This window comes from Diplotaxodon limnothrissa, linkage group LG16 (genome assembly GCF_057381915.1).
Source record: "Diplotaxodon limnothrissa isolate DT_005_m linkage group LG16, D_limnothrissa_male_GT1.1, whole genome shotgun sequence".
Taxonomy (NCBI): Eukaryota; Metazoa; Chordata; class Actinopteri; order Cichliformes; family Cichlidae; genus Diplotaxodon; species Diplotaxodon limnothrissa.
This window is the reverse complement of record NC_140611.1, coordinates 38,877,751-38,891,764: the sequence shown is the minus strand read 5'-3', so window position 1 is coordinate 38,891,764 and position 14,014 is coordinate 38,877,751. Positions and strand designations below refer to the sequence as shown.

At 45.8% G+C, this 14,014-nt stretch overlaps 1 protein-coding gene across 3 annotated transcripts in view; it reads left to right on the top strand.

Moving 5' to 3' along the window:
- myo1b (myosin IB) overlaps positions 1–14,014 on the top strand; it is a 55,890-nt gene that overhangs the window by 31,518 nt on the left and 10,358 nt on the right. For all 3 annotated transcript variants that reach the window (XM_085373771.1, XM_085373770.1, XM_085373769.1), the window contains exons 8-19: positions 1,248–1,346; positions 2,109–2,212; positions 4,348–4,495; positions 5,070–5,188; positions 5,712–5,798; positions 5,898–5,963; positions 8,412–8,516; positions 10,222–10,284; positions 10,632–10,832; positions 11,019–11,245; positions 11,481–11,681; positions 13,391–13,484. In XM_085373771.1, coding sequence (XP_085229897.1) covers positions 1,248–1,346; positions 2,109–2,212; positions 4,348–4,495; positions 5,070–5,188; positions 5,712–5,798; positions 5,898–5,963; positions 8,412–8,516; positions 10,222–10,284; positions 10,632–10,832; positions 11,019–11,245; positions 11,481–11,681; positions 13,391–13,484 — 1,514 coding nt within the window. The remainder of the gene's footprint in view (positions 1–1,247; positions 1,347–2,108; positions 2,213–4,347; positions 4,496–5,069; positions 5,189–5,711; positions 5,799–5,897; positions 5,964–8,411; positions 8,517–10,221; positions 10,285–10,631; positions 10,833–11,018; positions 11,246–11,480; positions 11,682–13,390; positions 13,485–14,014) is intronic.

The window sequence follows — 14,014 nt, the reverse complement described above, 5'->3', positions numbered from 1 at the left end:
TGACTTGGCCAGACCGAGCTGGCTAGCTACACGGCTGCTCTTCCAGGCCTGGATGGATTCCTGTCTGCTCATTATGTTTTAGACAAACCTCCTCTGAGCCTTCGCCGCTTCCTACGGCCGAGAATAGCTGGTTATGATTTATGAGAAGTTCTCAGTAGCGTTGGTAATGATAGTGGGGAGACATTTTTGGCATGCCTTTAGTCACAACATAACACAATATTGTTCCCGCACGGATGCTTGAATGTGTGTTTGCTTATCTGAGGCTGAGGGAACATTAAATAAACGCTGTTCAGGAGGCTTTGCAGCAGAAAGTGGAATCCTTCCTTCTCTTCAAAGTAAAGCTGAGTACTGAGTGTGGCTGGACATGGCTGTGCTCAGGTCACTTCGCTGCCCTGCCCCTGTGTCTGTCTGTGATGGAGGAACTGGTTTTCAGTGGCTTGTCTTGTCCTCTCTGTATCTTTAATCACAGCTCTGTATTGCTGCTGACAGCCACTCAGTTGTGGATGTTGTATTATTGATGTGCAAGCTCTCACGGAGCCACTAATGTGATTCGTGGCCGGTGGGTGTCACAATCCGCTGCTAACCCCGACAGCCCCGGGGCTGCAGCGACCTCTAGTTTGGTGCTTGCAGTGGAGCCACGACCACAGATCTGTGAGTCGGTGTTTAAACAGCCTTAAGTGCTGAAAATTGCCAAAAGCCGTTTTTATTTCCTTCTGATTTTTGGTCCCGGTCACTGTGGTCAGTTTGTTCCCCAGACTCTTCACTTGAGTACAACACCAACTCTTCAAGTTTCCTAAAATAAGCTGTTTTTTAAAAATAGACAAATTGAATGCTTATTCAGCCGGTGATGTTGCTGAGCAGCACAGTCGGGCTTTAATTAAATCGTACTCCTCCTGATGTGGTGAGAGGATGATGGTCCCTCTTTAATCAGGTGCACTCGGTTCCAGCCCCGGAGAAAGGGCTGACGTCTGATATCGTTCGTGGGGTTTCTTCCTGTGGTGTTTGCACACAGAGATAATTACCAATATTGGTTTGGTCACCTTGGAGACTGAAAAAACCATCGCTGGACGAGGATCCCAGTCGAGCTCTATAAATACAGACCGGGCAGCTTTAATTCCTGAGGCTCGGCTCGATATTTACTGCTGGGGGCACCTGAGAGTGGCAGCAGAAGGATTTCCTGTGCAGGCTTCTGGTTCGTCTTTGTGTGTCATTGTTTCCTTTTGTTTTTTCTTTCTTTCTTTTTTTAGATCTGCTCGAGAAGTCACGTGTGGTGAAGCAGCCGAGAGGCGAGAGGAACTTCCACGTCTTTTATCAGCTTCTGTCTGGAGCCTCAGACGACACGCTCAGTGAGTAAAACTGCTGGAAAAGCTGGTCGAATGGTGACCTGGACAGGAACGTAGAGCTGCCGGGATCAATGCCACTTTGAGAATCAGGAGAAAGACCTCAGAATGTGCACGTCTCTGGATGCTCGCAGTATGAATTAAAAAAATAGGCCTGATGTTCTGCTTACTGTTACGTTTACCGTGTGTATACTAAATGTGCCAATCCCCCCATGCAGCTGCATGAACACATGGCTAACGCATTAATAAGTCGCCCTTCCTGCCTAATAAACACCACGAGAACAAAGAGAGTGAAACCCACTCGCTCTGTTTGCGTTTCTGCTGCGAGGGGCCATTGTTTAATGTTCTTCACAAAGGAGAACAATATAATGGTCATTGACCCCAGAGCGCACACATCACTGAGGCTCTAGCTGTTGTTAATACTGCTATGAATGAAATCTGACACATGCACCCAGAAGAGGATTTCTCTACTAAATGACAGGGAGGCCTTTAAAGAGGGCAATCTGATCTTCCAGCATGATGTTCACAGCAGCAGCTCAGTGTTTGAATACACCGTGTCAGAACTGAAGGAGGGCAATACCCCAGGGCTTAGACACATTTTTCTAAAATTTCTAAGGCAACACCATCAGTTGTGTTTCTTTAAACGGGAATTGAATTCAGCATCTTCTATCGGCTCACAGAGCTGTGCTGGATTTTATGGGGCAGCTGGCAGGAGTGTAGTTACGCTGCATGAGTCTAAATGACAACCACATGGTTTGTGTGTCACAGGGAAGCTAAAGCTGGACCGGGACTTTAGCAAGTACAACTACCTGAGCCTGGACTCTGCTGCGGTCAGCGGACTGGACGATGCGGCTAACTTCAGGACAGTCAGAGTGAGTAGAGCGCATACGTGTGTCCGTATGACTGGTGGAGCCCGACGCTGCGCCTCACCCTCGTGACGTTTGGCACAGACTTTCCTCTCTGCGGGATTTCTGTTAACTCGGTGTGGCGCGGCAGAGCGAGGAGGCGGTCTGATTGCCCTGTTATCTCCACGGCAGAACAAACGAACAAACGTGCTTTGGCGTCAGTATTGCTGGCTGTGTAAACACTTCACGCCAGCGGCCCTCCCACCTGTTGCAAAACCAGGTGAACTTTGATCTTGACGGTGGATTAAAGACTGGTTTGTATTGATTAAACACAGGAAAAACTCCAAAAACAGAGAAAGCCACGGGAGAAAAGAGTTTCCTCTTATTGAAGCTCTGCACAAATATGTGCTATTTTGTCTTTGCGCGTCTTCTCAGCCTTATTGATGGTAACGCAGAGGATGTTGTGTCTGGGAGAAGCGCTCTGCTATCTCCTGTGCTGTGTCATTAGGCCTGTTTCAGCATGCTTTGCTCAGCTACTGTATAAGCCCCTACAGCCTGCTCTGTCACTCTCTACTGTACTCATTCCCCCTCCTCACATCCTGCTTCTCATCGACTCCCGCAGAGTTTTTAACGCTGTTCCTGCTGCAGCTGCGTTTCTCCACAGGAAGCACAAGACGACATTCCCTCCACACAATGACGCCGCCACACGGAGCTTTCTTTTCTTAAATGTTTATTTGTTGATGTTTGATTAAATGTTTGCGATTCATGAATTCTCCATCATCGGTCGTCACCGTTCACCGCTCTGTGTCTGTGATCCAGGAAGAGGAAGTTTGACTGTAATATGATGGACCGGGATTCCGTTAAAGAGATTTAAATATTCAAATTCATGATTTCAGGTGTTATGATAGCTTGTGCTGATATGTTTGATAGGATTTTGCTTTATATATATACAGTGTGTACAAGTTTGAGTGGATTCCACAAACCAGTGAGAAGACTAGATGTGTCTTTTTAATAAACTCATTGTGAGAGCACTGATCACAGAGCAGTGATATACACAACATTATCAGCACCTATTGTGTTGGTCCTCCTGACTCATCGAGGTATGGACTCCGCCCCTGAAGGTGTGTTGTATCTGGACCCAGATGTAGGTCCTGTAAGTCCTGTATGCTGTGAGGTGGGGCCTCCACGTGTGGGTCCAGCACATGGCTCGACTGGATTGAGATCTGGGGAATTTGGAGGTCAAGTCAACTCCTCAAACTGGCTGTTGTGCTCAAACCATTCCTGAACCATTTCTGACTTGTGGCACATTATCCTGCTGAAGAGGCCACAGCCATCAGGGAGCACTGTTCCCACGAAAGGGTGTAGATGATGTGCAACAATGCTTAGGTAGATGGTACGTGTCAAAGTAACATCCACATGGACGCAGGACACAAGGTTTCCCAGCAGAACATTGCTCAAAGTGTTGCCCCTGCTGGCTGGCCTTCTTCCCATAATGCATCCTGATGTACCAGATGTTCATCACTTACCTGGGGAACAACCACCCAGCCATCCACGTGCTTCATCAGACCAGCCCACCTTCTTCCATCGCTCTGTGGTCCAGATCTGATGGCCACATGTCCAGTGTTGGTGCTTTCAGCAGCAGACAGCATGGAGACCCTGTCAGGTCTGCAGCTCCACACACAGCAACCTGTGATGCTCTGTTTTCTCACCTTTCTATCAGAACCAGCATGAACGTTTTCTGCAATTTGAGCTCATCTGTTGGACTGAAGAGCTGCTGTGGGAGTAAAGGCTGACCATAAGGGAGTCTTGGCCACCCATGAGCCCATCACTGGTTCAGCTACCTTGGATCACTGACCCCTGCAGATCAGGAACACCCCACAGGAGCTGACCCAGTTCTATCAAACGCTCCCAAATCCTTACACTTGAAAACGATTCCTGCTTCTAACATCAACTTTAAGGACAAAATGTTCCCCCTCTCTGACACCTCCCGCCTGCTAACAGAGGCCATGATGAAGATATAATCAGTGCGATTCACTTTACCTGTCAGCTGTCAGGATGTTCTGTGTGATGTTTGTAGGTGTTCCCCTCTGCACCAAGTTGCAGGAACGTCGGTGCCTTAGTGACGTTGTTTCTGTCTTTTCCCTCTTCTCGCCCTCTTCCAGAACGCCATGCAGATCGTGGGCTTCATGGAGGACGAGGTGCAGTCGGTGCTGGAGCTGGTGGCAGCTGTGCTGAAGCTTGGCAACATAGAGTTCAAGCCAGAGTCGCGCTGCAACGGCACCGACGAGAGCCGCGTCAAAGACAAAAATGGTGGGCTTGGTGCTGCTGCGCCTTCATCGGACATATTTTACACTGTTTTGTTTTTTTATTCACAGGAGTTATTGTGAATATTTTCTCCTTTCATTTAACCCTTTTGACCCACTGCTCACTGGGCCTGGTCCCCTGTTGGCAGCTTGTTGTCCTCAAACAATATTTGTGTTATGATTTGCGTGACAAGAGTTTCACCCTCACAGCTGCTGTTTTTAGGGAAATCATTCATTTGCATTTTTCCCTCAGTGAGTCTTGGACAACCGTGCTTTCCTCTTTTTTTCCCACATTTGAATCAAAGACTGCATTGTTAATAATCAGCTGCAACGTGTTATTGAGATGAGTCCTCTGTTTTTGCTTTTCCCTCGACTCTGCCGGTGGGAACACCTCATTGTCGGGAATAAAACCCAAACGCTGAGGAGGTTACGAGGGTTGATTCTTCCTCCTTACAGCTTCCTTATGACGTTACCCTCTGATTCGAATCAAATGTAGAATAAGAACCATCACAAGATGAGACCTGATGTCTGCAAAAGCATTTTCTGCGTGTCTTAATCCGTTTTCTGTGGCTACTTTGCAGATTTGAAGGAGATGTGTGAGCTGCTGGGGATCGAGCAGTCGGTGCTGGAGAGGGCGTTCAGCTACCGCACAGTGGAGGCTAAAATGGAGAAAGTCTCCACGACGCTGAATGTGGCCCAGGTCAGAGGCAGACTGGCATCTCTTTCACCTGCTTATTACACACACACACACACACACACACACACACACACACACACACACACACACACACACACACACACACACACCAAAGGGCCATTTCTTCCCGTTGACTTGCTTTACTGGCTGCCGACTCTGTGCCACTTCTACATGACAACGTCTGCATTATACATGTGCAGTATTCCTCCTGGAAATTCAAATGTAGGTCATATTTTCGAGGTTAGTGGGTTCATTCAGACTCTTCATATAACATTAATGCTGCAAACATGGGCCCTGTGTGCCCAGAACAGACGAGGAAAGGGTTTATTAGCCTGACTTTATAATCCTCATATTTCTGCTCATGTATGGCCGCTGCTGTTTCCTTTGAATCAGTGTAGCCACGATAGCTTTTTTTTTAAGGAACAAGTTTAGTTAAATTCTGCAGATATGTAATAAAATGAATCGTTGCCGATTCTGCTGGTTCGCTTTATTGTCGCTTCATCATTAACAGTGTCTTCATTCACAGGCCTACTATGCCCGAGATGCCCTTGCCAAAAATCTCTACAGTCGCTTGTTTAGCTGGCTGGTTACCAGAATCAATGAAAGCATACAAGTAAGCGATGTCAGGCATCTTTTTAATTTATTTATTTAGACTGACAAAACTCCACTGCTGTACTTTATTCCTAATGGTACCAATATTGTGTCCCTGCAGGCACAAACTAAAGCTCGGCACAAGGTCATGGGCGTCCTGGACATCTACGGCTTTGAGATATTTGAGGTGAGACAAATAGCAGCTCAGACCAGCCTTTTTTTTTATCCTGACAGGCCACAAGGACACAGTCGGACCATCCAAACATTTTTATTACAAGGAAAAGAATTTTGCCCTCAGCTGTTTGCGTGCATGTTTTGGTACCTGTGTGCAGCCTGTCGGCAGAAACGTAGAGCTGATAAAACCACACTGAGATCAGATTAGTTCAGTTTTTGTTGTTGCTCCTGGAGTTGAAATTATTTTTGTGGAAAAGTGGTTTCAATTCTCAAAGTCTGCATTTCACAGCAGGAAAATAGCCTTTGCACACTCTGCACGTCGTATTCATGCTGTTGTTACACAATCAAAGGTGATTCTGATTCTCAGCATTAACATCACATATTACAGCGAGACGTAGAACAGACGGCTCCATTTATGCTAACTGTATACAAAGTAATGCACCAAACGCCACATAGACAGCAGTGCATGTAAACATGTGACAGAGTTTGAACAGAATGACGGCTTTAAAAGTTTCTTTGTTGTGATGCACGATGCCCCCCGATCATGTCTTGCTCCTATCCCTGCTCGTTCACCCCACTCACTCTCGAGTCCTTCCTCTCCTCTCGTTGTTGTTGTGTCTGGGTCACCAGAATGGAGTAAGTAACACCTGCACCTGTTTGCTGTGGCCGCGAGCATGCTGTGATCTAAACTCCTTAATTCACCTCCCCGTTAAGGACGATTCAGGGCTCCTCGTGTGCAGCAGAGCCACGCGGCTGACAGGAGGCTGGACAAGCCAAAGTCACAGTCTGCTTAAGTCAGTTCAGTCAGTACACTTAACAGCAATGCACTCTAATGCAACAGGCCTGCAGTGAAGCCTACATGTATAACAGTTATGTGAAGAATGTGAAGCTCTCGGCCTTATTGCTTGTTGCACTAACAGGTGTTTCTATTATTAATATTAATGAGTGTAGAATTAAATGCTTTCTTAGAACGATCAGGTGTTTCAATAAGACTGAAAGCTGATTGCTGAGTCTTTATTTGGCTCCAGTTTTTAAACAGGATAACAGAAAGTGATTAGTTTAAAAATGGATCGTTATTTTGGAGAGATGAAAATGTATTTATTTATATCATGCTGATATTTGACACAGACCGTACCAACTTTAGCTCGCAGCATATTAAAAGCATCATAAAACGATCGTGTGTTAAATTTTAGTTTAAACAAAATAACATGGTCAACATGTCAGTTACTGAGCTTCAGAGGAACATTGTTCATCTTGGCTAAATGTTTATTATTCAAACGTGGAACCATTGATGAAAGTCTGTGAACATGAAGGCATTTTTATTATGTCCTTGAATGAATATTAACCACTTGTCATAAAAACATTGACTGTAGATAAAATAGTTTTGGTTTCTTTTACATGTTTCAGCCACGCATCTGCTGCCACTTTGGAGCCGACGTGTGTGTGTGTGTGTGTGTGTGTGTGTGTGGACAACCTTTTCGTTTCTCAGTAAAAGGAAATTGTTTTAAAAACTGCTCCACTTGTACGTGTGGATCCTATTTCCTGGTCACTGAGAACCTCGGTTTGTCCTCTTCTCCGAGCTGTTGGACTAAACTGTCTTTGAACCTCTAACCGTAGCAATAAATGTTAACCTAACCCAGTGTGCCAAGAAGCATGACTCACCACTAAACACCGTCATGATTGACGACAATAATAAGTGAATGCTGTGGGGATTAAAAGTGGTCGAGGCTGTTATATAGTCAACGCTCCATCAATGTTTAATGAAATCTAATCCAAGACAGTTCACAGGAACGTGTTCTGATAAGAATTTGTCATTATCTGGTATTATTACAACCTTCCTGGTATCCATTGTTCAACGTCCAGATTGATTAGGTGTGTGCTCAGTCGGAGAATGAGTTAGCAAATCCTCAGAAGGAGCGAGCTGCTGTTCAAACTTATTATCACTGGTGTCATTTCAGAGGTACGGTAAGTGTCAGTGCGTGCAGCGACATCAAGTGATGCTGGGTTACAGTCATGCTTTACTCTTCGTTTTCTAAAAGCAGCTGTTGAGGATATGAATTCACTTTCAGGATGCGCAGGTGCAACCGTACTTTTTAATAAAACACAACAGGAAATTATCTTGGAAAAGTGAATTGAACAGACAAATCCAGTGGAAATGGATATGAAGGATGAGTCTCAGTTAGCCAAGAGAAGAAGAAGCTGAAGCAGATTTGACAGATAAGCTTTTAATACAATGAAAGATGAGATGATCCTTCAGACGTAGATTCCTGAAGTGTAGTACTTACAAACAGCTGGATGTTGGATATCCAGATATGTCGATGGTCCACCTGTCCTACCTTCTTCTAACCTGTTATTAAGCCACTCAGCAGACCGTTAGTGGCAGGAATTCTCTGAAATGCAGATGAACCAACACATTAACAGAAGTCTGACTGTTTTTCTCCTCCTGGTGCTACACCCACAGGACAACAGCTTTGAGCAGTTCATCATCAACTACTGCAACGAGAAACTGCAGCAGATCTTCATCGAGCTGACCCTGCGTGAGGAGCAGGAAGAGTATGTCAGAGAGGTGAGCGTGTGAATGGTGAACTCTGGGATTCAATTCAATTTTATTTATATAGCGCCAAATCACAACAAAAGTCACCTCAAGGCGCTTCATAGATACAGAGAAAAACCCAACAATCATATGACCTCCTATGAGCAAGCACTTTGGCGACAGTGGGAAGGAAAAACTCCCTTTTAACAGGAAGAAACCTCCAGCAGCACCAGGCTCAGGGAGGGGCGGGGCCATCTGCTGCGACCGGTTGGGGTGAGAGAAGGAAGACAGGATAAAGACATGCTGTGGAAGAAAAGAGAGACAGCCAAAGATTATTAATAACAAATAATTAAATGCAGAGAGGTCTGTGAACACATAGTGAGTGAGAAAGGTGACTGGAAAGGAAAACCTCAGTGCATCATGGGAGTCCCCCAGCAGCCTACGTCTATTGCAGCATAACTAAGGGAGGATTCAGGGTCACCTGGTCCAGCCCTAACTATATGCTTTAGCAAAAAGGGAAGTTTGAAGCCTAATCTTGAAAGTAGAGATGGTGTCTGTCTCCTGAATCCAAACTGGAAGCTGGTTCCACAGAAGAGGGGCCTGAAAACTGAAGGCTCTGCCTCCCATTCTACTTTTAAATACTCTAGGAACAACAAGTAGGCCTGCAGAGCGAGAGCGAGCTGTGCTGTGCAGGCCTACAGCTGTGCAGAATCTGCATCATTCTACGTGTTGGCGCTCTGCACACCTTTGTTGCGCTGGCGGCTTGGCGCTCGGCGCTCATCTGTTTAAGCTCTACAAGCCTCGCCCTTTGACCAGACGCATTATTACTTCACGTGTGTCTCTGTCATGAAAACCCTCTTCATTTATTCCCTTCACGTCTTCCCTCTGTGGATTCTTGGGGACGGAAATGGTCTTCCGCTCCGGCGAGAGTAAACACTCCCCGCTGCGGGCCTTTAGGCTCTGTTTGTTTTCCGAGCTCTGTGTATGAGTGCAGTGGTAGTGACCCCCACGCCACTTCCCTACTAACACCACCACCAATGATATTCCACTCCTGGCCTCTCTCCAGTATACTGCATGGGAAAATACCGCAGTGCTGGAGCAAGAAGGGAGGAATACCAATCAGGAATGCGGCCGGCCACCCGTCAGTTTAAGCTATGCCTCCTGTGCATCCGCCCCTCCCCCCTCCAAAATATCTGTCCAGTTGCTTACCCCGACCTAGGTTACCAAGCCGTTAGTAGCTATGAAGTTGATGGCTGCTAAAAATTTTTTTCAAGGCCCAGTGAACCTTTCTGAGAGGGCAAGATTGAAAGTGTTCCTCCTTTGAGTCTCCAAAGGGACTCTGGCCTCGACGTGAGGCAGACGGAGCCTGTAGGACATAACATCAAAGCACCGAGGACAATTATGTCTTCAGAACTGATGGAAACGCATCGGTTTATCCTGATTAAATCATTTTCAATAAACGCACTCGAGTTCAAGATGAAAGAAACAAGATCTGTGACCAACCCAAGTCTCTTTGTTTTTTCCTTCCCGGAGCATTTGTTCTCATTACGCCCATGTAAATATTAAGTGCTGCAACATGTGTCTCTGTAATTGCAGCACATGAATACTTGGTAAAGGCGATAGATGAGGTGCACGCTGAAAATGCACGTGCTGTGCTGAGCTCTCCCACATGCAGCGTACATCAGTCTCTAAAATGTACACAAATGTCTGTATACCTCTGCTTATGCATTTGTTACAGGGCATCGAGTGGACCAACATTGAATATTTCAACAATGCCATCATCTGTGACCTGATTGAGAACGTAAGTCCTGTGTCTGTTCTTGGCTTTTCATGTTCTCCACACTTGTTTCTCTGGAATAACTGAGAAACGCTAATTTTGGTTAAATCTGGATGATTTCTCCCGCTCTGTGACTCCAGAGGTGGCGTAAACCTCCTGTGTAACCTCATGATCGGTGTTGTTATTGAAAAGCAGTTCATCATTAAAGCTGATTTTAAGTCTGACGTTGTCTTAGCAAAATGAGATGATTATCCGAGCTGTTGTGAACAGATTGTTCAGCACTGTGAAACACATGAGCCATGACAGAATAATACGTTTCTACATTGAACCCTTCAGAAGTTTGACCCTAAACCTCCTTTTGTTTGTGCCAGAATCAAAACGGCATCTTGGCCATGCTGGACGAGGAGTGTCTGAGGCCGGGGACGGTCACTGATGAGACCTTCCTGGACAAACTGAACACCATCTGTGCGGACCACCAGCACTTTGAGAGTCGGCTGAACAAGAACTCAAAGTTCCTCAACGACCACAGCCTGCCGCACAACTGCTTCCGCATCCAGCACTACGCCGGCAAGGTACCCGAGGCAGCAACAATAACAGCTGACGGATATGTTAAAAAAGACATGTTAACAAATTAATAATATAATATTATGAATTTTTGCATAGGATAAAATCAAAGTGTAAAAAGAAGTAACCACTTTGTTCAACTTGTGTATGAAAATACCTTTTTGTGAATGGCTCACTTCCCTCTGTGTATCCAGGTGCTGTATCGTGTGGAGGGCTTTGTGGATAAGAACAATGACCTTCTGTACCGGGACCTGTCACAGGCCATGTACAAAGCCAACCACAGCCTCATCAAACAGCTGTTTCCTGAAGGCAACCCAGCCAAAGTCAACCTGAAGAGACCACTAACTGCTGGATTCCAGTTCAGAGCTTCAGTGGGCACGCTGATGAGGAACCTGCAGACCAAGAACCCAAACTACATCCGGTAAATCTGATCATATCGATTACACAGAAAGAGCAGTTTGTGCTGTTTGTGATTCTCTCAAAGTTTGCTTTGAAATCATTTTCAAATAGTCCAGAGAGTTCAGCCGGCCTGCTGTTACTCTCACCGTCTAGCACGGTCTATTAATCTATAAAAAGCGCACTTAAGAGCTGCTGCTGTTACTGCAGCCGGCTCTACGCACCAGCCTAATATCTGCAACTTAATTTTTGCTTTCCAGCTGCATCAAGCCCAATGATAAGAAGGCATCCCACATCTTCACCGACTCTCTGGTCCGCCATCAGGTGCGCTACCTGGGCCTGATGGAGAACGTCCGTGTGCGACGAGCAGGCTATGCCTTCCGCCAGCCCTACGAGCCCTGCTTGGAGCGCTACAAAATGCTCTGCAAAAGGACCTGGCCGCATTGGAAGGGGCCTGCAAGGTAATTGTTGTTTATACCCTGAAGTGGTGACATTAGGGAATAGTTGATTAGGGGGGAAAAGAGGTCTTGGCCCTGGAAGCTTGCCAGCGCAAATCCCTTCAAGTTTTCAGTGGAAAATGAGAAATGCTCCCAGGTGTCTTTAGCTAAGGCACTAAACTTGACTCTGCTCCCAGTGGAGAGTGTGTGACCAGCACTAATAGACTGTGGCTAGAGCGGTCCACTCCCAGGTGTGGCTGTGTGAATGCGAAGCAGCCGTTGCTAGAAAGTACTCGGATGACACAGAAAGAGGCAAAAGGGAAAATAATTAGGGGAGCTTGACAGCAGTTTACCCAGCAGACCATATGATCTGTATATTTAAATATGTGGTCTAAAACTCTGAGCTATAAAGCAACACTTTTGGCTGAGTTTGGTATGTGTAGATCTAAGGATAAGGAAACTGGTTCCCTCCTTTTTTCCCAGCTGTTTTCATGCATTCCTGTCCCCACTGTGTGCATATGCATGGATTCACATGCAAGTTAACTAAAGACGTGAGTGATTCCAGGGTAAAAAGGTTTGGCTGGTTCGGTCATGTTATATAAAAGCAGTGTGTCAACAGAGATGTTTTAGGTGCGTGTCGTCACAGCGAGCTTTGTTTGAAGGAAATGAAACCTTATGTTTCGGAACCACAACATGCCCAGACGTTCCCTCCTTATCTGTCTCCTCGACTCGGCCAGACTTGCAGGTTTCGTCCTCTCTGCTGGTGAAGTCACTGATTCCTATCTGCCGTCTCACACATCTGGCTCCTGATGTTTCAGCATCTTTGTATCAGCTTTGTGTGGTTTTAGTTTTCTTCTTAGTCTCCTGACATATTTCTCTGGCTGTTGCTTTCATCATGGTTTCCATCATTTCTCAAACTCCATCCTCGGCGCTCTCTTCTGTTATTCCATGAATCCGAATCCTTCTGCTGTTTCTGTCAGGTGAAAAACTAAGTACACCCCATGATTCAGCATCATGTGCAATTGTTTTCTGTGTGGTTTTCATCAGTCTCACATTGTTGTGGTGTAATTTTGGCCCGCTCACCTTTGTCTGTGCAGGTCACAGTAGTCTTAAGATCCTAAACACGAGACGACTACACCTTAACTTTTTAAGACATTTAACCTCTGATCTAAGAAGCGTGTTTACTTCTGAATGAAAACGTTGAGGAACAGATGTTTGCAGGTGTTTATTCACGCGCAGCTCCCATCACGTTGACGTCTGGACTTTAAACGGCTCCCCTGTTCAGACGGCACAGGTTGAACCTTTGCAAACATGAGCTGTGCTGCCCTGTTTTTTCTTTATTTAAAAAAAGAAGAGGCTGTCGTTCCAAACAAGCCATACTTGTTCAGTCTCTTTCTAATTGTACTGTGATGAACTTCCCAGGTTAGCATGCTGAGGCCTGCAAAGCCTTTTCTCTGAGCATTGCACAACCTGACCCCGGGGTGAACTTGCTGGAACGTCCACTCCTAGGAAGATTTTGTTGACACACACCTGAAAGCTCGAACTGACACAACCTGATTTTAAAGAGTTGTTATTTTAATCAAGTGCGTTTGATTAGCAGCGCACGCCTGCGACTTATCCTCTTAATTCCTATGGAAGCAGTAAGGTTGGGACTGCACTGCAATCCTGTGAAAACTGTATATATCTGCGCTCGTGTAGTGTAGGACCCTCTTGACTTTTCTGACTTCCCACAGGGAAGGAGTGGAGGTGCTGATGGCCGACCTCCAGATTCCAACAGAAGAGATCTCTTATGGCCGCTCCAAGATCTTCATCAGAAACCCAAGAACGGTAAAATCCACTCTCTAACCTGGCGAAGCATTTATTTTTTGGACAGCTGCTCGGTATTCCTGCAGATTGGGCTGTTTTGGAGTCGAATGGTTGAAGCCGGTGTGCTCAGCTGCCTTGCTTTCTCACAGCTACATGTTTGTAAAGCAGGGTGGGCTTTGCTTGGAGCCCCCACTTCAACAATTAGCTTGTAACCACCACTCTGAGAACACATGGTTTCATTTAGCTGTCCCATATAACATGGGAAACAGGCTTCTTTCCTCTGCGCTTGCAGACTCTTCAGCTGCTCGGGCCTGCAGCGTTTGGATGGACTTTCTCCCCCACCAGCAAAAGGCCAAACAGAGCCTGGAATAACATGATCTCACACTGGGAGAATTTTTCCATAATTGCTTTTTCTATCTGATCAGCTTATCTGCTTTACATATCTACAGCTTCAAAATCACTGAAACAGAGTTCGAGCATATTTATTCTGCTCCTTAATCACTGCAGTCACACCTTTAGCTTAACTGACACCATTTTTTTATCTATACAGA